The sequence below is a fragment of the Corvus kubaryi genome, unplaced genomic scaffold (genome assembly GCF_017639235.1).
Source record: "Corvus kubaryi isolate FWS band 111438036 unplaced genomic scaffold, C.kubaryi_AGA036_p1.0 37076, whole genome shotgun sequence".
NCBI lineage: Eukaryota > Metazoa > Chordata > Aves > Passeriformes > Corvidae > Corvus > Corvus kubaryi.
In genome coordinates this window covers 14,905-32,623 of record NW_024581027.1, presented here as the reverse complement: position 1 = coordinate 32,623, position 17,719 = coordinate 14,905, and the positions used below count along the sequence as shown (strand labels likewise).

The following is a 17,719-nucleotide window of genomic DNA, read 5'->3' as shown; positions in this document are numbered from 1 at the left end:
TGTTGTTGTTCTGGAAGTTGAGGAATTGAGCAGGAGCTTGGCTGAGCAGCAGTGTGTGTCAATCAGTACCATTTTGTGGAGCTGATGGTTTGTGGTGTCACTTGCTTGTGTCCAAGTCGGTGTGGCTGTGTCCGAGCAGATTGAGAGCATGTGTTTGTAGGGAGGCGTTGCTGTTGTTCCTTGGCTGGGGGTGCCCGGTTTTCGGGCCATCCCCCCTGGAGCAGGGTGTCCCCCCTTGGTGCAGGCGCGGCCCTCAGGCAGCGCTGAGCCAATCAGAAGGCGCGGCGCTGGTGAGTCAGCAGTTGCCAGGCAGAGCCGCAGCGCCCGGCGCTCCCCAGCTGGAGCCCCCGTGTGGCCCGGCCTTGGCGCCCCCCGCGAGGGGAATTTGGGGAGGTGGGAGGGGGGGGAGCGCCAAGGCCGGGCCGGCCCGTGCTGTGCTGGCAGAAGTGGCTGCGGCGGGGGCCGAGTGCGGGCAGGAGCGGCCGAGAGCCCAGCGCTGCCGCAGCCCGAGCTGCCGCAGCTGCATCCCTGCTGGTGCTGTGGGATCCGAGAGCTCTGGGGGGCAGAGCGAGCCAGGGGTGGGTGCTGGGCCTGGGGGGAGGAGGAGAAAGGCTGGAGGAGCAGGGCTGGAGACCAGAATGGTGAAAGGATGGACGTGGGAGCAGCAGGTGGGATTCTGCAGGAGAAGGAGTAGTGTGAGGAAGAGGCGTGTGAGGAAGAGTAGGGACACAGGAGGAGGAGAAGGAGCAGGAAGAGGAGGCACCGCAAGGTTCCAGCACTCGCTTTATCTGCAGCCTCCCCCCAGCCCCAGGAGCGTTGCCCCCCCCAATCCAGCAGGTGATCAGGGAGGGGGATCCATGATTTTCCCGGGGGTGAATCTTGGTGTTTCTGAGGTTTCTTGGGCTCCATGTTGGTGCTTTTTTTTTTTGTGGGGGCTGAATGTTTATATTCAGGAGGGGTTTTTTTCTGAATCTTGATGTTTTGGGAGTTTTGGGTCTGTGTCTTGATGTTTGGGGGACTTCTGGAGTGAATCTTGGTGTTTTGGAGGTTTTTACAGACACAAAATGGTTGGTGATGGACTTGGGGAGGAGGAACCCCCAGCCCAAGGCACTCACCCCTTGTTTCTCCCCCAAACCAGGATTTGTCATTCCCAAGGTGTGGCTGGATGGAGGAGGAGGAAAAGCCCCGGAGATGCCGCACGAGGAGGGGCTGCAAACGCAGCCCAGAGAGATCCAAGGAGGAAAGAGCCCCCCTGTGCCGGGAAGGCGGTCGGAGATCCAGGGGGAGCTTGGAGGTGGGGGAGAAGCCTCAGGGTGGGGAGAAGCCCCACAAGTGCTTGGAATGTGGGAAGAGCTTCAGGTGGAGCTTCAGCCTGAGGGTACACCAGAGGATCCACACTGGGGAAAAGCCCTACAAGTGTGGGGAGTGTGAGAAGCGCTTCAGCCAGAGCTCCAGCCTGATCCGGCACCAGAGGGTCCACAGTGGGGAGAGGCCCTACGAGTGTGGGAAATGTGGGAAGGGCTTCACCAGCAGCTCCAACCTGATCCAGCACCAGATGATCCACACCGGGGAACGGCCCTATTGGTGTAGGGAATGTGGGAGGAGCTTTAGCCAGTGCTCCACCCTGAGGGCACACCAACGTGCCCACACTGGGAAGAGGCCCTATGAGTGTTCTGAGTGTGGGAAGAGGTTTCCCAGCAGCTCCAACCTCCTCGTACATCAACGCATTCACACGGATGAGAGGCCCTTCCACTGCCCCAACTGCGGGATGGGCTTCAAACGCAACGCCCACCTCAACAGGCACCGGCGCATCCACACTGGGGAGAGGCCCTACGAGTGTCCCCAGTGTGGGAAGAGCTTCTCCAGGAGTTCTCACTTGACCCGACACCAACAGAGGCACCGCTAAGGGAAGCCCTGTGAGTGCCCCGAGTGCAGGAAGAGCTTCGTGCGCTGCTCCAGCTCCATCCCCCGTGGGAGGATCGGCGTTGGATGATCCCCAGTGACCCCCGTTGGGCAGAGCCCTGGTGACCCCCGTTCCGGGTGATCCCCGCTGGGTGGGGGGAAGGTGTTGGAGAGATTTCTTTGCCTTCTCCTTGTGCTGCTGGGATTTGGTTGGGAATAAATTCCCTCCCTGTGCCCAGGCTGGCTCTGTTGTGCCCGTGCCGGTGCTCGGGGCGGGATCTCTCCCGGTCCTTCTCTCAGCTCCTGGGCCTTTCCTTGTATTTCCTGTCCCTGTGCAGCAGCAGAGGGCAGGGACAGAGCGGTTTTGGTGTCTCCCGGCATCCAGGCAGGGCCAGCCCAGCCCCAGGGGTTGTGAGGGGCTTGTGGGGGTCCCCCGTTTTCGGGACATCCTCGCTGGAGGAGGGTGTCCCCCCTTGCTGCATCTCCAGCCCTCAGGCAGTGCTCAGCCAAGCAGAGAATGCCCTCAGCTGGGGCCTCATTTTTGAGCACACCTGAGCCCCTGGACATCTCCACCCCCATTTTGGGTACACCTGAGCTTCTGGACACCTGGGACATGGCAGCTCCAGGAGCCAAAAATTCTGGGAAATGGGATTTTGGGGACTCCAAGTACTGAAAATCGCAGTAATGGGGGTTTGTGGAACAGACAGGCCCCAAAAATCCTTGGAACAGGAGAGTTTGGGCACCCTCAGGCCCCCAAAGCCGTGGGAACAGCGGGGTCTGGCCACACCCAGCTCCTCCATAATCGTGTGTTTACGCAGGTTTGGCCATTTCCAGCCCCTAAAAATCCTGGGAGCAGGGGAGTTGAGGAAAAACCAGACCCCTAAATCATGGAAAAAGAGGAGTTTGGCCACTGCCAACCCCAAAAATCACAGAATAGGGAAAAAAACCTTTTTACGCCTCTCCCCAAAATTCCCCAAAGAAGAGGGTTGGACGGTCTTAACCCTCCCGGTTCCTACAATCCCAAGGATCCAGGGCACTCCAATTCCCAACCCCGTGGCTCCAGGATCCCCCCAACCCCACCTTGGACCCTCCAAAGGGTGGGCAGGCTCAGGGCCAGCAGCAGCGCCCAGGGGATGCTCTGTGCTCCGTCCATGGTGCCTCGGGATGCCGGGAGCCCGGGAAGGGTCGGTGCTCCTCCCAGTAAAGCGGTGGCGAACTGGGGGGGGACTGGGAGTGGGGGCACAGCACCCAAAAATCGCTCAGCCAATGGGAGCACGGCATTGTTGTGTCGTCATCGGTTGCCGGGTAGACCCTTGGGATAAAGAGCTCCCTGAAAATTCCAGCCAATCAGAGCGGGCAGCGCTGCTGACCCCGCACTGGTCCAGACTGGAGCTCCCAGTGCAGCGCGGCTGCTTTGGGGCTGGCGGCACCTGCCCAGCGCTGGCCATGGGGCGAGTGGCGGCAGCTGGGGCCGTGCTGGTGGCACTGGTGGTGCTGGGAGCCCCCCCCGGCTGCGGGCACGGAGCTCTCGGGTGAGCGGGGGGGGGGGGGGGGCGGGGCGCCATGGGAAAGGGGGGGAGAAGGGGGAAAAGGGCGTGTGAGATCCCCAAAGTGAGTGGGAGGAGGAGGAGGAGACCCCGCAAAGGAAGAGCGGGAGGGGGCTGAGGATTGGGGGAAGATGGGGAAGGGGTGGGAGGGGGTGGAAAGTGGGGAAAGGGGAGGCTGGGAGCCCAAAACTGATCTGGGGAGCAGCTGGCGATTGTGGCGGGTGGAGGGGAGAAGGGGGGATTTGGAAGGGGTGTCCCGCAGACACAGGGGTGTTGCAGGAGATGGTTAAGTCTGAGTGTCACTTCATTAACGGCACCGCCCGGGTGAGCTTTGTGGAGAGGCACATTTACAACCGGCAGCAGTACGTGCACTTGGACAGCGATGTGGGGGTGTTTGTGGGGGACACCCCGGATGGGGAGAAGGTTGCCAGGTACTGGAACGGCGACCCGGAATGGATGGAGTACATGCAGGCTGCAGTGCACACCTGCTGCCGGCACAACTATGAGGTTTTCACCCCGTTCCTCATGGGCCGCAGAGGTGAGCGTGGGGCAGAGCGTGTCCCCTCGGGCCCTCCCCCGGGAATGACCCTGGAGCCCCTCAAAACCTCCCTGGGAATCACCCCAGAGCCCTCAGGTTTCCTTGTGCCCATTCCCGGGGTCTCTTGCCCCCCCCCCCCAGTGACCCCCATCCCTCTCTTTGTCCATTCCAGTCCATCCCAGTCTCTCCCAGTCACTTCCACTCCATTCCCAGTCCCTCTCAATGCCACACGAAACCTCACCGCTCTCTCCCAGTGCCTCCCAGCGTGTCCATCTCGCTGGTGCCCTCGAGCTCCCAGCCCGGCCCCGGCTGCCTGCTGTGCTCCGGGATGGATTTCTACCCTGCGCAGGCGCAGCTTAGGTGGTTCCAGGGCCAGCAGGAGCTCTCAGGGCACGTGGTGGCCACCGACATTGTCCCCAACGGGGTCTGGACCCACCAGCTCCTGGTGCTGCTGGAAACGGCCCCAGCGCGGGGTCAGCTCCAGCTGCCAGGTGAAGCACGTCAGCCTGGAGCAGCCCCTGAACCGGCACTGGGGTATGGCCTGGCCCTCACAGAACCGAGGGGAGAGGAGGAGTTACTGGGCGGACTGGGAGGGGGATTGGGTTGTGCTGGGAGTAACTGGGAGGGAGTGTGAGAGAGCCTGGTTTAAACTGGGAGAGGGGGTCAGGGATCTGGAAGGTCTGAGAAGGGATTTGAAGGATGTTGGGGAGGGTGGGATGGGGTTCCAGGGGTGCTGGTGGAAACTGGGAGGGAGTCTTGGGATTCTGGGTGTAACTGGGAGGGATTTGAGTGAGCCTGGAGGGGCTGGAAGGAGATCAGGGCTGGGAAAGGGGGGGTTGGAATGAGGTTGGTTGTGCTGGGAAGAGACTGGGAGGGGTCTTGGTGAGTCCTGGTGGGGCTGGGAAGGGACTGGGAGAGGGTCTGGGGGTCCTGGGGTGGTGAAGACCAACTGGGAGGGGACTGTGGGATGCTGAGAGGGACAGGAGGGGCTTTGGTGGGTGCTGGGGAGACCAGGAAGGGACTGGGAGGAGGTTTCAGGGGGTCCTGGCTGGGTTGGAGGTGACTGGGAGGGTGCTTGGAGGGTCTTGGGGTGTCTGTGAGAGGATTTTGGGGGTCCTGACCACTTCAGAACCCCCCAGAGATGCCACTGGATGCTTCCTGCAGCAAGATGCTGACGGGGACTGGGGGCTTTGTGTTGGGCTTTGTCTTCCTGGTGCTCGGCTTCTACCTGAGCAAGCAGGTGACGGGAGGTCCCGGGGGGTGTATTCCCCCTTCCCCAGGGAGTGTGTGCTTCCCCGGGGCCCCCCAGCCCGGTGTCACCCCCTTTGCTCTGCCCACAGAGCTCCTGAGCCGCCGGCGGCTGCAGCCCCTCCCCGTGGCCTCAGGCTTGGCTGGGACCACCCGCTCTGTCCCCACACTGATTTTGGGGGGGTCGTGTGTCCCCCCCAGCCCCGCTGTCACTCTGCCCCTGCTCGGCTGCTCCAAGTATTCCCAATAAAGCTTCCCAGTTCGGGCCGGTCCCGTTTATTGGGGGACACTGGGGAGGGATTTGGGGGTGCCATGATTGGTAGAGGCAGAACCAGCCGCAGGATGGATCGGGAATGGGGACCCCCGTGTGTCATCCCTGTGTCACCCTGCTCTGGAGGTGCTTTGGGAGGCACCTGAACCCCAAGACGGCACCCAGTGAGCAGGAGAAGGCGCAGGGACCCCCCTAAGAGGAAGGAGCAGGAGAAGGGACAGAGAGAAGAGGAAGAGCAGGCAGGATGAGAAAGGAGGATGAGCGGGACCCCTCCCAACTCAATTTGAGGATCCCATCCCTCCTTTCCTTCATTTCAGGCAGCTCCTGGCAGCTTTTTCCTGGGAGGAATCCCCAATTTTTGGGGTGCAGTTTTGGAGGGGGACAGCTCTGTCTGGCCATCCCCTTCCTCTTGTGGCCTCTCAGCTGCCCCCAACACCCTGGGGGTGCTGGGATTTCCTTCCTGGGGACAAGGACGTTCATTCCCTTCCAGGAGCCTGTGGTAATGTGGTTATATGTTTTAGTGGTTTAACCCGGTTACTCCCTTGCCCCCATTCCCAGTTGGTACACCCCAAACTCTAGCTGCTTCCACAGTGCTCCCCATATGGTTGTTCTCCTCCCCTTGTTCCAGTTGGTTCTCCATCAATCACCCAAACCCCTCCTGTTATTCCCAAAAGTTCGGTGTCCATCACCTAAGCACTCCCTGTTTATATGGCCCTTGTCAGTCCCCTGAGATCCTGCCCCTTGCTGATACTTCCCCTGATACCTCAATGCCCCATTGGGGCATGTGATCCCTGTCCCTCCACCCCTTAAGACTATTGATCCATGTGAATGTCCATCCCTATCCATATCCTTCCCCCAGAAATCCATATTGGCCCATGGTCAGGCCATCCCCATTATAACACCTCCCTTTATAAGTTGCTGCACAGATCTGATCTGTGCTGGTGCTCCTTGGACTCCCTTGGGGCAATAAACCTGAAACTGTATCCAAAGGCAAGCCTCCCCGAAACTTTCTATCCTGTCCCTTGTTGGGGCTGCTGACAGCCACAGCATCTGGAGCTTCGGCTCCCCTGGGCAGAGCTAAACTCCAGAGGAGCAGCTTTAAAGCCTCGAGCCTTCGGCTGCTCCCCACTCCTGCTGCACACTGCAGAGTGCTGGCCGGCCTGAAGAAAGCAGTCACTGTGACACTCACTGATTCCATGATTCTGATTTTCTCTGGCCCAAGGGCATCTTCTGCAGCCAAAAGGTGATGGGCTGGGGCAAAAACCAAGATTCTGGAGACAGTGAGGTGGAAACTGCCCCAAAAAAGGTTCTTCACTCCAACCCAAGCACATGGATCCTCAGCCGGAACGGACACAGAAATCCTTTACTTTTGGCCTTGGTTTTCTTTTCATTTCTTTTCATCTTCTAAAACCACCTGAAACTGGGGTAAAAATGAAGACATTGAACTAAGAGATGGATGGAAGTGTGGTGGGGACACAGCCATGGGTGAGGAGACGGTGGGACAGGGCCAGGGACATGTGGGGACATGGCCATGGGCGGTGCCATGGGGGGAACTTGCAGGGGATGTGGGGGGATGCTGGGTTTGAGGGAGTTGAGGGTTCCTGGGAGGGATTTGGGGCTTGCTGAGGGCTTTGGGGCCCCCAGGCCGAGCGGCTCCGGCTGCGCTGGGAGACCCTGGCAGAGGTTCTGGGGCAGCTGCTCAAGGACCCCCTGAGCTGGACCCCCAGCCAGCATTGGGCTCCCAGAAGGGAATGAACATCCTTGTCCCCAGGAAGGAAATCTCAGCACCCCCAGGGTGTCAGGGGCAGCTGAGAGGCCACAACAGGGAGGGGAGAGCCAGACAGAGCTGTCCACCTCCAAAACTACACCCCAAACCCACCAAAACGCAGGGATTCCTCCCAAAAAAAAGCTGCCAGGAGATGCCTGAATTGAGGGAAAGGAGGGATGGGACCCTCAAATTGAGTTGGGAGGGGTCCTGCTCCTCCTCCTTCCTCATCCCACCTGCTTCTCCTCTTCTCTCTGTTCCTTCTCCTGCTCCTTCCTCTTAGAGGGGTCCCTGCACCTTTTGGGGTTCTCTGGGTGCCGTCTTGGGGTTCAGGTGCTTCCCAAAACCCCCCAGGGCAGCATGACACAGGGGAACACACGGGGGTCCCCATTCCCAATCCATCCCCAGGTTCTACCCCCCACATTCTCAGCCCCCCAAGTCCCTCCCCACCGCTCCACAATAAACGGGACCAGGGCGACCTGGGAAGCTTTACTGGGAACACTGGGAGCAGCCGGGCAGGGGCAGAGTGACAGCGGGGCTGGGGGGGACACACAACCCCCCCAAAATCAGCGCGGGGACAGAGCTTGGGGTCCCGGCCGGACCTGAGGCCACGGGGAGGGGCTGCGGCCGCCGGCGGCTCAGGAGCTCTGTGGGCAGAGCAAAGGGGGTGACACCCCCACATAGGGTGAGGTTTCCTCCGGCCAGCGGCGGTCGGATTCAAAAAGGGCTCTGGGGAGCACGGGGAACAGGAGCGGGTAAATGGAGCTGTGGCAGTCTCCGAGGGCAGGGCTGCGGGTGTTCTCCTGCCCGTGGGGGTTTGAGTTTGTTTTTGTGTTGAGATTTGGTTGGTTGGGTTTTTCAGCAATGGTCCTCACACGATCAAAAGCTCCAGCCACTAAAAGAGTACCCAGCCAAGCAGAACCCTCCCAGAAGGACGCGTCTGTCCAGCCCCCTTCCTGTGAGGAGTGTTTGAGCCTGGCAGTAGCACCAGGGGACGCTGTCAAAGACACCTGCCTGAGGTGCGAACAGGTGAACGATCTCCTTTCCCTGGTGGCCGAGCTTAAGGAGGAAGTGCAAAGACTAAGGAGCATTAGAGAAAGGGAAAGGGAAATAGACTGGTGGAGTTTCACCCTTCCATCCCTGACAGCAGCCCCCCCCCCCAGCAGTCAGAGCACTCCCATGCCTCTCACCATCAGGCTGAGGGAGGAGACCTGGGGGATGAAGGGGAGTGGAAATGGGTTCCTACTCGGGGAGGTAAAAAAAATTCCTCCCAACCCCCATCACCTCCCCAGGTGCCACAGTCTTCCTGCTTTGCACTTTTCACCTTTCCTAGGCAGGCGCAGTCTCTCGTTGGCTGCTTCTGCAGTTTCTCTACTGGTCTCAGCAAGCTTTATTCCTCATTTTTTGGGAGTTTTGTTCCCTATTTCTTGCCAACTTACATTCTGTGCCTTAAGCTTGTGGCCAATATTTGCTAACTTTTACCCTGTACCTTATACTTGCACAGGTACAATGATTTGAACCCTTTCAACTGGCACGGGCACAACAGAGCCAGCCTGGGCACAGGGAGGGAATTTATTCCCAACCAAATCCCAGCAGCACAAGGAGAAGGCAAAGAAATCTCTCCAACACCTTCCCCCCACCCAGTGGGGATCACCCGGAACGGGGGTCACCAGGGCTCTGCCCAACGGGGGTCACTGGGGATCATCCAACGCCGATCCTCCCACGGGGGATGGAGCTGGAGCAGCGCACGAAGCTCTTCCCACACTCGCGACACTCGCAGGGCTTCCCTTAGCGGTGCCTCCGTTGGTGTTGGGTCGAGGTAGAGCTCTGTGAGAAGCTCTTCCCACACTGGGGACACTCGTAGGGCCTCTCCCCGGTGTGGATGCGCCGGTGGAGGGTGAGGTGAGCATAGCGTTTGAAGCCCTTCCCACAGTTGGGGCAGCGGAAGGGCCTCTCATCCGTGTGAATCCGCTGATGTTCGAGGAGATGGGAGCTTGTCCGAAACCTCTTCCCACACTCAGAACACTCGTAGGGCCTCTCCCCAGTGTGGGTGCGCTGGTGTCCCCACAGGCTGGAGCTCTGCCAGAAGCTCTTCCCACATTCCCTACACCCATAGGGCCTTTCCCCGGTGTGGACCACCTGGTGCTGGATCAGCTGGGAGATGCTGGAGAAGCCCTTCCCACATTCCCCACACTCGTAGGGCCTCTCCCCACTGTGGATCCTCTGGTGCCGGATCAGGCTGGAGCTCCACCTGAAGCCCTTCCCACATTCCAAGCACTTGTGAGGCTTCTCCCCACCCTGAGGCTTTTCCCCCAGCTCCGAGCTCCCCCTGGATCTCCGGCCGCCTTCCCGGCACAGGGGGGCTCTTTCCTCCTTGGATCTCTCTGGGCTGCGTTTGCAGCCCCTCCTCGTGCAGCATCTCCGGGGCTTTTCCTCCTCCTCCATCCGGCCACGCCTTGGGAATGACAAATCCTGGATTGGGGAAAAAAAGGGATGAGCACCTTGGGCGGGGGGTTTCTCCTGCCCAGGTCCATCTCTGGAACTCCCCGAGGATTTTGTGTCCGTAAGAACCCCAAAGCAGAATGATTCAGCCCAAAAAACCCTCCCAGCACTTTTCCCTCTCTCATCTGTCCACTTTGGGGTTCTGAGGGCCTTCCTTCCCTGGACTGATGGGGATCCCCCAATCCAAAATCCTGCTCAGGGATGATCCGGGGGGTTTTGGGGTCCCAGGGGTCCCTTCTCCCCTGATTCTCTGCTCCAGGCTTACAGCGATCCCAGGGGTTCACCCTTTTCCAGGCTCACCCCCTTCTCCAGGCTGCCGGGGTCCCCCAGCTCCGGGATCGCCCCTCTCCCCTCACCCCACCCTGGGGCTCCCGGCGTTCCCCTCCACCGCTCTCCCAGGGGGGCCCCAAGAACGATGTCCCCCTCCCACCCCGGCACCAGCGCAGAGTGCTCAAAAAAGTCCCCCAAGGGCCATTTGCGGCTCAGCTTTGGGTGCCCGCAAGATCCAAACATTGCCCACCCCCAGAATGAAACCCTCCCAGGGACCCACAAGGAGATTTGGCGCTCCATTCCTGAAGCTGCGAGCTCCAAACACCCCCCAAAGAAAACGCCGCTCGGGGACCCCCGAGAGATTTGGGGCGAGCTCCCCCTCCCCGCTCACCTGCGGGATGCTCCCGGGGCCGCGGCGGACACAGCGGGCACCGACCCCGCGCTTCCCCTGCTGCTTTTCCTCTTCCTGCTCCTCGTCCTCTCTCGCTCCTCTTCCTCCCGCTCCTCCTCCTTCCTAATCCCGCCTCCTTCTGCTCCTCTCTCCGGCCCTTCTCCCGCTCCTTCCTCACCCCTCCTCCTCCTCCCACATCCCTTCTCCTGCTCCCCCCGGGCCCAGCGCCCACCCTTGGCCCCCCTTTTCCGGACGCGGTCGCATCCCGCGGGAGGAGCCGGAATGGAGCCGGGACAGGTCGGGCTGGGGCAGGGCTGGGCTGTGGGCCCGGCCTGGGAGCCCCCCACGCGCCCCCTCCCCAAATTCCCCTGGCGGGGGGCGCTGGGGGCGAGGGGGGGCGCAGGTGGGGTCCGGGTGGGGAGCGCTGGGCGCTGCGGGTCTGCCTGGCAACTGGTGAGTCACCAGCGCCGCGCACTCTGATTGGCTGAATCCTACTTATCGCCTTCTCTGATTGGCTCCTTTTTGCGCGGCTTTTTGGCGGTAATTTTTCTGTGGGGTTTGGGGTCCTTGGGAGCTGTGGGGCGGCTTAGGGGGTCCCGGCGCGTTCTGGGATTCTCTGGGTACCGTTTTGGGGTGAAGGTGGCTCCCGAGGAGTCCCCAGAGCGGGGTGACACGGGGGGTACACACGGGGGGCCCCCCTTCCCGATCCATCCTGGGGCCGGTTCTGCCCCCTCCACTCTCGGCCCCCCAGCGGGGTCCCCCCAGGTCCCTTCCCACTGTCTCAAATAGACGGGACCGGGGCGAACTGGGAAGCCTTACTAGGAGAAGCTGTGTGGGGGCAGAATGATAGCGATGGTGGGTGGAACATGCTACCCCCCCAAAATCAGCACGGGGACGGAGCGGGGGGTCCCGGCCGGGTGGGAACCACGGAGAGGGGCTGTGGCTGCCGGCGGCTCAGGAGCTCTGTGGGCAGAGCAAAGGGGGTGACACCGGGCTGGCTGTCCCCAGGCAGAGCACACACTCTCTGGGTGAGCAGGGACACGACCCCCGGGGACACCTCCTCACTTTCTTGCGCAGGTAGAAGCCGAGCCCCAGCGCCAGGAGGACGAAGCCCCTGATCCCCATCAGCATATTTCTGTGGGCAGTGCCTGGTGGCATCTCTGGGGGTTCCGCAGGGGTCAGGACCTCTCAAAAACCTCCCAGAGAGCCATCATGACCCCCCAAGCCCCTCTTTTGTTTTCCCCCAGGGGAAATCCCCAGGGTCTGTCCTAAATCCTGTTAAAACCTCCTTTTAGCACATGCCAAACCCACTCTCATCCCCTCCAGGACTCCACAAACCCCATCCCAGTTGCGCCCTGACCCCCAATGATCCCCCAAACCCTCTCCCAGTGCCTTTGCCAAGGCTAAAAGTCAAGGGTGGCTGTTGTTGGGCAGGTGATTTCCCCATGCTCAACACCGAAAAACGGGACATGAGAGAGGCCTGGAAGCATAGACCGCTTTGGGCTGGTGTGTTCCGAAGGAGGTGAGGTGCCCTCTCTGACTGAGGCTTTCTTTCCTTTGCCCACTTTCCCGGTGGCAATTGCAGCTTTCCTCAGCAGGCCCTTGCAGCCGCTCTCCCTGAACGTGTGGCTCCGCTGCCTCCCCAGACACTTTTATGGTCCCTTGCCCCGCCTTTACGCACCTGGGGGATCAGCGGGGCACACCTGCCTGTTCCCCCCCAGCCCCCGTCACCTCTCCTTGCCAAAATCCTGCAGGGTCTGAAGGCGCACATCTGCTCATTGCTCCGAATGACACAAATCAAGGCCCATTCCAGCTGCAGACTGTCACTGATTGCACATTGCTGCGGCGGCGCTGCTTAGAGAGAAGCGCACCCGAGCCAGCGGGAGTTGGAAAAGGACATTTATTACAGCTCACTCTACCCACACTGCTTATATACAATTAACAAGTTCTGTTACGAGCTTCCTGCAGATTGTTCCATCTCTGCTGACCATATGGAAAGATACAAAGATCCCTTTTGCTTCACACAGTTAAATGTCTGACGGGTCACACGGTGGTGCCTGTACAGATACACGTCTGGAGAGAAAGCCAAACATCCATCGCACTCTCTCAACACCCACAGAGCCTGAACCAAACTCTACAAGGCCACGCAGCTTTACACAGAAATTCATACATCGATAAAACTGTACAACGGGATGCAGGTTTACACAGAAATTGATACACAGGAAAACACAACAATCTGTGCTGTGTGAATACACTGACTTCTGTATGAAAATGGCTCCACACGGCGGGAACCGATACAGAACTGTGCGATTACCAAAGGACCCATTGACACTTCCACACCCTTGTAACTAAAGACACAGGACTGTACAGCTCTCTGGATCTGCAGCCCCTTCGAGCCAGGAGGGTTACAGTGGGGATTCTGTAACATGATGTATCAAACAAGGAGGCCATGGAAAAGAAATATATATGGACAGATTCTTGGTAGATGTTTCAGAGATATTCATTTCTCCAGCCACATGGCCGGGCTCTGCCGAGGAGCTCCTACAGTCTGGGACCGAGGGTCCTTGCCCGAGCAGGGAAACACAAAACAACCAATCGCAAACGAGGCTGACCAGGGGCCAGGAGACTCCATCTCTGTCCCCTCAGGGCCCCTCTCCCAGGGCTACATGGCGGGGGGGGGAGACCCCAATACGGGAGCATCGATGCCCCCGCCGCATCCCGCAGGTGACCGGGAAGGGGGACCTCGCTCCGGGTATCGTGGGCGGTCCTGGGAGGGTTTCTTTTGAAGGGGGGAGGGATATTTGGAGTTCAGCCGAAGTACTTTGGGGCTCCCTGATTCTTTTCTTCGGGACGGGGAGGGTGGAGCGAGGTTTGGATCTTGCAGGACTCCAAAGCTGACCCGAAATGCCCTTTGGGTGGATACTGCGGGGTCCCCGGGAGGTGTTTTTTGGGGATGTCGCGGTGGCGGCTGCCGGCAGAGCCCCGGCGGTGGGTGGCGGGTGCGGGGTCCCGGGAGCCACGTGGCGATCGCCCGGTACCGGCGGGGGAGGAGGGGAGGAGCCTTGAGAGGGGGGAGAGAGAAAAGCGGGGAGCCCCGGGATTCCCGGACCCTGAAATGGGGGCCTGGAGAGGGGGGACCCCGGCAGCCGGGAGTGGGGTGAGCTTGGAGAAGGGGCAGCCCCGAGAAGGGATGAGCCTGGAGAGGGGGAAGCCCTGGGACACCAAGAGGGAACCCCAGAGACGGGGGACCCCCGGCACCCCAGAGCAGAGAGCCAGGGGAGGAGGGACCCCTGGGACCCCAAAACCCTCGGCATCCCTTAGTGCAGCCCCAGAGAAGGGGGACTCCCTGAACCCCAGAGTGGGGAGACCAAAGAGGGGGCACCCCTGGGATTCCCTGGAAGTCTGGAGCGGGCAGAGACCCTGCAGAGGAGGGACCTTCAATATATGCAGGGCCCGCAGCATCCAGGACAAGGGGGACCCCCAGAACCCCACAGTGGAGAGACCAGAGAGGGGGAACATCAGTGAGGGATATTTTCCTCTGAGTCTTGATGTTTTGGAGGTTTTCATGGACACAAGATATGTGGTGACTCCTAGAGATGGACTTGGGCAGGAGAAACCCCCAAGCCAATGCACTCACCCCTTGGTTTTCCCCTCAAAACAGGACTTCTCATTCCCAAGCCTTGGCCAAATGGAGGAGGAGGCAGCGAGGAAGATGCCCCGGGAGCCCCAGGCAGGTGAGGAGGAAGTCAGTGCCCCTTTCCCTTCTCTCCTGCTCCATCTCCCAGCCCAGCATCACCCCCGGCTGCAGGACAACCCCGCTGCCGACGCCGTCCTGCCGGGGACGGACTGGGGGGATCTCCTTCCCCTTCCCTGTGGCACGGAGGCAAATCCCATCCTCTCCTTGTCTTTCTTCTCCTTGTTCCTTTTCCTTCCTTGCTTCCTTCCTTCCTTCCTTCCCCTCTCTATATTTGTTCCTTCCACTTCTTGTTTCTTTTTCTTCTTGTTCCTTCCTCTCCTTCTTCCTTCTCTACCCTTCTTCCTCTCCTTGTTCTTTCCTTCCTCCTTCTTTCCTCTCCCTGTCCCTTCCTCTCCTTGTCCTTGCTCCCTCAGGCACTGAGCTACAGATGGAGACCAGGGAGAACAAATCCCCGTGGCAGAACCTCGTGGAAGAGGCTGCTTTGAGTGGCTCAATGGCACAGGAATCACACGGGGAGGAAAAGCCAAAGGGATCCCCCACAAGGAGGGGCTCCAAAGCCAGCCCAGGGTGCTCTGAGGAGAAAAGGCCCCCCCTCTGCTTCATCCAGAGGCCCAACCTGGTGGTCCATGAGCAGCTGCACACTGGGGAGAAGCCCTACAAGTGCTTGGAATGTGGGAAGAGCTTCAGCCACACTTCCCACCTCTTCATCCACCACCAGATAAACACAGGGGGATGGCCCTACAAGTGCTTGGAATGTGGGAAGAGCTTCAGCCACAGCTCCAGCCTGATCTGCCACTATAGGATCCACACTGGGGAACGGCCCTACAAGTGCTTGGAATGTGGGAAGAGCTTCAGCCACAGCTCCAGCCTGATCTGCCACCAGGAGATGCACGCCAGGGGAGGGCCCTTCGAGTGTCCTGAGTGTGGGAAGATGTTTCAGTGGATCTCCTATCTCATTGTACATCAGCAAACACACACAGGGGAGAGGCCCTTCCGCTGCACAGACTGCGGGAAGAGCTTCAAGTGGAGCTCCCAACTCACCAGCCACCAGCGCATCCACACCAGGGAGAGGCCTTAGAGTGTCCCGAGTGTGGGAAGAGCTTCTCCTGGAGCTCGTCCTTGAGGAAACACCAGCAGAGGCACCAGTAAGGGAATCCCTGCGAGTGCCCCAAGTGTGGGAAGAGCTTCGGGCACTGCTCCAACTCCATCTTAAAACTCGAGGTGCTGCTGACTGAAAAGCTCTTCCAGAACCCTGTACTTCAGACACTTATGAATCCTCTTCTCTTATTAAATGCTGTAAAATATTACCGTGTCCTGCAGCCGTAGGGAGGAGGAGAGAAGAGCCAGCAGGCATAAATATGCAGCAAGATTGATTGATTGAATTATTTTACAAACTCTTTTATAGCCTTTTTTCTTCATAGTCTAATTGAATAAAGGATCAGCCACCCCTTGGTGTGATTGGCTAAAATCCTAGAACATCCATTGTCAAAATATTTTTCTACTGTACTATAAACAAGGCTTCTCAAGGTTGCCTGTGTTTCATTGTTTATAGAACTCTGCTGCTATCTTCTGTGCGAGAGAAAAGTCTCTCACGGACTTAGAAAATAGCAAGAAAATTCTTGCTAGCAGCATTTTTGTATCCACATTCTCTTTTCCATTCTTTGTCTTTTTCCTGGCCTATTTACTGACCTTTATTGTACAAATTGTCTGTCCCAGTAAGTCCTTCTTTGCTGAACTGATGATTTCTTCTTCAATGCAAATCTGCAAAGCAGAAGGAAAGCAGCCCCTTGGAATGGCCTCAAAGTGGAGCATCACTCACTGGCACAGCCTCTTCTCCTGCCCTCAGGCAAGGGACCGACAAGGCAGCACCAGCCTTGTCAGAGCTGGGCAAGGACAGGAGAGAGCAGATGCCAACAGGGGCTTTGAGCTGCACCAAGGGACGTTTGGGTTGGGCATTAGGAAGAACTTTTTCCCAGAAAGGGGCATTAGATATTGGAATGGGCTGGCCAGGTGGGGGTGGAGCCACCATTGGGGAGGTGCTCAAGGAAAGCCTGGGTGTGGCACTCAGAGCTCTGCCCTGGTTGCCCTGGTGGGGATGGGGCACAGGTTGGACTCCGATGATCTCCCAGAGCTCTTCCAAGCCAATGCATTCGGTGATTCTGTGACATCACAGGCTCTGGGGACAGCGTGGTGGCTGTCAGCTGTCCCCAGCCCGTGGCCGTGCCCAGAGCCCAGGCAGCACTCGGCGCGGAGCCACGGCCAGAGCCAGCGTGGAGGTGGCGGCTCATCCCACAGAGCACCATGGCCAGCATGGGCTTCTCCTGGCTGCTGCAGTTCTGTGTGCTGCTGATGCTGGCCCATCCTCTCGACCCTTCCAGCCATCCTGAGGGGTGACATGGGCACCTCGGCTCTGCTTTGCGAGGAGCTGGAGCCACAGGACGCCACGGGCCCTGGGACGACCCCCTTGGTGGATGTGGTGCTGGTTTCTTGGACACGCTCAGCCCTGGAGCTGCTGATCATGGGCCTTGTCCTGGGATGGTTCTGGAGACGCTGGGGAGAGGTGAGGGAGGGGGGTCAGGCAGGCGGGACAGTGCCAGGGCTGGCAGCCACCAAAGCCTTGGGCCAAGCCAGTGTCGGGCGAGGCCTGAGAGCCCCCGTGGCGGAGCAAAGCCGGGTTGGATCAGAGGGTGCTGGGCCTCCCGGGCAGCCCTTTGGCCACGGCCCCTCAGCAGTGGGGGCTGAGCCCCTGGGCAGGAATCGGGCCCAGCCTGAGCCCCAGGGACACCAGGCAGAGGCGGCCGGAGCTCTTCTTGCTGCAGCCTCTGCCCGGGGCAGCCCAGCCAGGCCCGAGTCTCTCACGGAGAGGCCAAGGGCAGCGCCAGAGGGCTCAGCCCCGCTCGGCCCCTCTGCCCCTTCCATGGGGCTCCCTGGGCCGGGCCGTGCAGGAGAAGCGCCGGAGCCCCTGGGGCTGTGCAGGACGCGCCGCGGGGACGTGGCTGCCCCAAGGAGCTGCTGCGGCTGCTGAGGCACAACCGTGCCCGGATGCGGCTGTGCCGGCGCCACCGCTCTCTGCAGAGGCCCAGAGCCAAGACACCAGCTAAAGGGGGCAGCTGCAGGAGGAGGAGACCCCGAGGCTCCCCTCAGCGCTGACTCTCCAGCTCCAGCTCGGCGCTCAGCTTGCAGGGCATCGCGGGGGATGCGTGACCAGTGCTCAGCCCGGGCACTGTGACATCCCCCAGCTTAGGGGTCAGTGAAGCCTCCCATCCTCAGCCACAGAGCTCCCAGCCACCTTTTCCCCCAGAAGCTGAAGTTTCCCTGAGTGTTCCAGTTTCAAACTGTTGACCCTTTTTGGAGGCATGTAGGTACAAAAATGCTGTTAGTGAGGATTTCCTTGTTATTTTCTAAGTCCGTGAGAGACTTTTCTCTCTCACAGAAGAGGTAGCAGGGAATGTAAACAACCAAGCCACCTGCAACCTTGGAAAGTCTTGTTTATGGTATAGTAGAAAAATATTTTGATAATGGATGTTTTAGGATTTTGGCCAATCACCTCCAAGGGGTGGCTGGTCCTTTGTCCAATTAGATTATGAA

The 17,719-nt window shown here is 59.6% G+C and overlaps 4 protein-coding genes and 1 long non-coding RNA gene across 5 annotated transcripts; 4 read left to right on the top strand and 1 right to left on the bottom strand.

The window, feature by feature from the left end:
* The first annotated feature begins 6 nt into the window (after positions 1-6).
* LOC121661157 (zinc finger protein 79-like) lies at positions 7-2,192 on the top strand. Its single transcript, XM_042021013.1, has 2 exons — positions 7-1,491; positions 1,660-2,192. Exons 1-2 carry the CDS (start codon positions 1,166-1,168, stop codon positions 1,904-1,906), a joined length of 573 nt encoding a protein of 190 aa, XP_041876947.1. The 5' UTR covers positions 7-1,165; the 3' UTR covers positions 1,907-2,192.
* A 1,118-nt stretch (positions 2,193-3,310) lies between these two features.
* On the top strand, positions 3,311-17,463 carry LOC121661159. Its single transcript, XR_006014850.1, has 3 exons — positions 3,311-3,434; positions 8,024-8,026; positions 17,452-17,463. It is a non-coding gene; the product is annotated as an uncharacterized LOC121661159 (long non-coding RNA).
* LOC121661156 (class II histocompatibility antigen, B-L beta chain-like) lies at positions 3,704-5,374 on the top strand. Its single transcript, XM_042021012.1, is given in 5 exon segments — positions 3,704-3,987; positions 4,242-4,446; positions 4,448-4,521; positions 5,127-5,227; positions 5,328-5,374. Coding segments are annotated over 5 exon segments (645 nt in total). The 5' UTR covers positions 3,704-3,731; the 3' UTR covers positions 5,337-5,374.
* Positions 7,747-10,520, bottom strand: LOC121661155 (zinc finger protein 391-like). Its single transcript, XM_042021011.1, has 2 exons — positions 10,435-10,520; positions 7,747-9,748 (listed from the first exon to the last, which is right to left on the bottom strand). Exon 2 carries the CDS (start codon positions 9,714-9,716, stop codon positions 9,060-9,062), a length of 657 nt encoding a protein of 218 aa, XP_041876945.1. The 5' UTR covers positions 9,717-9,748; positions 10,435-10,520; the 3' UTR covers positions 7,747-9,059.
* LOC121661154 (zinc finger protein 664-like) lies at positions 13,677-15,493 on the top strand. Its single transcript, XM_042021010.1, is given in 3 exon segments — positions 13,677-14,168; positions 14,545-15,204; positions 15,207-15,493. Coding segments are annotated over 3 exon segments (903 nt in total). The 5' UTR covers positions 13,677-13,999; the 3' UTR covers positions 15,281-15,493.
* Positions 17,464-17,719: the final 256 nt, after the last annotated feature.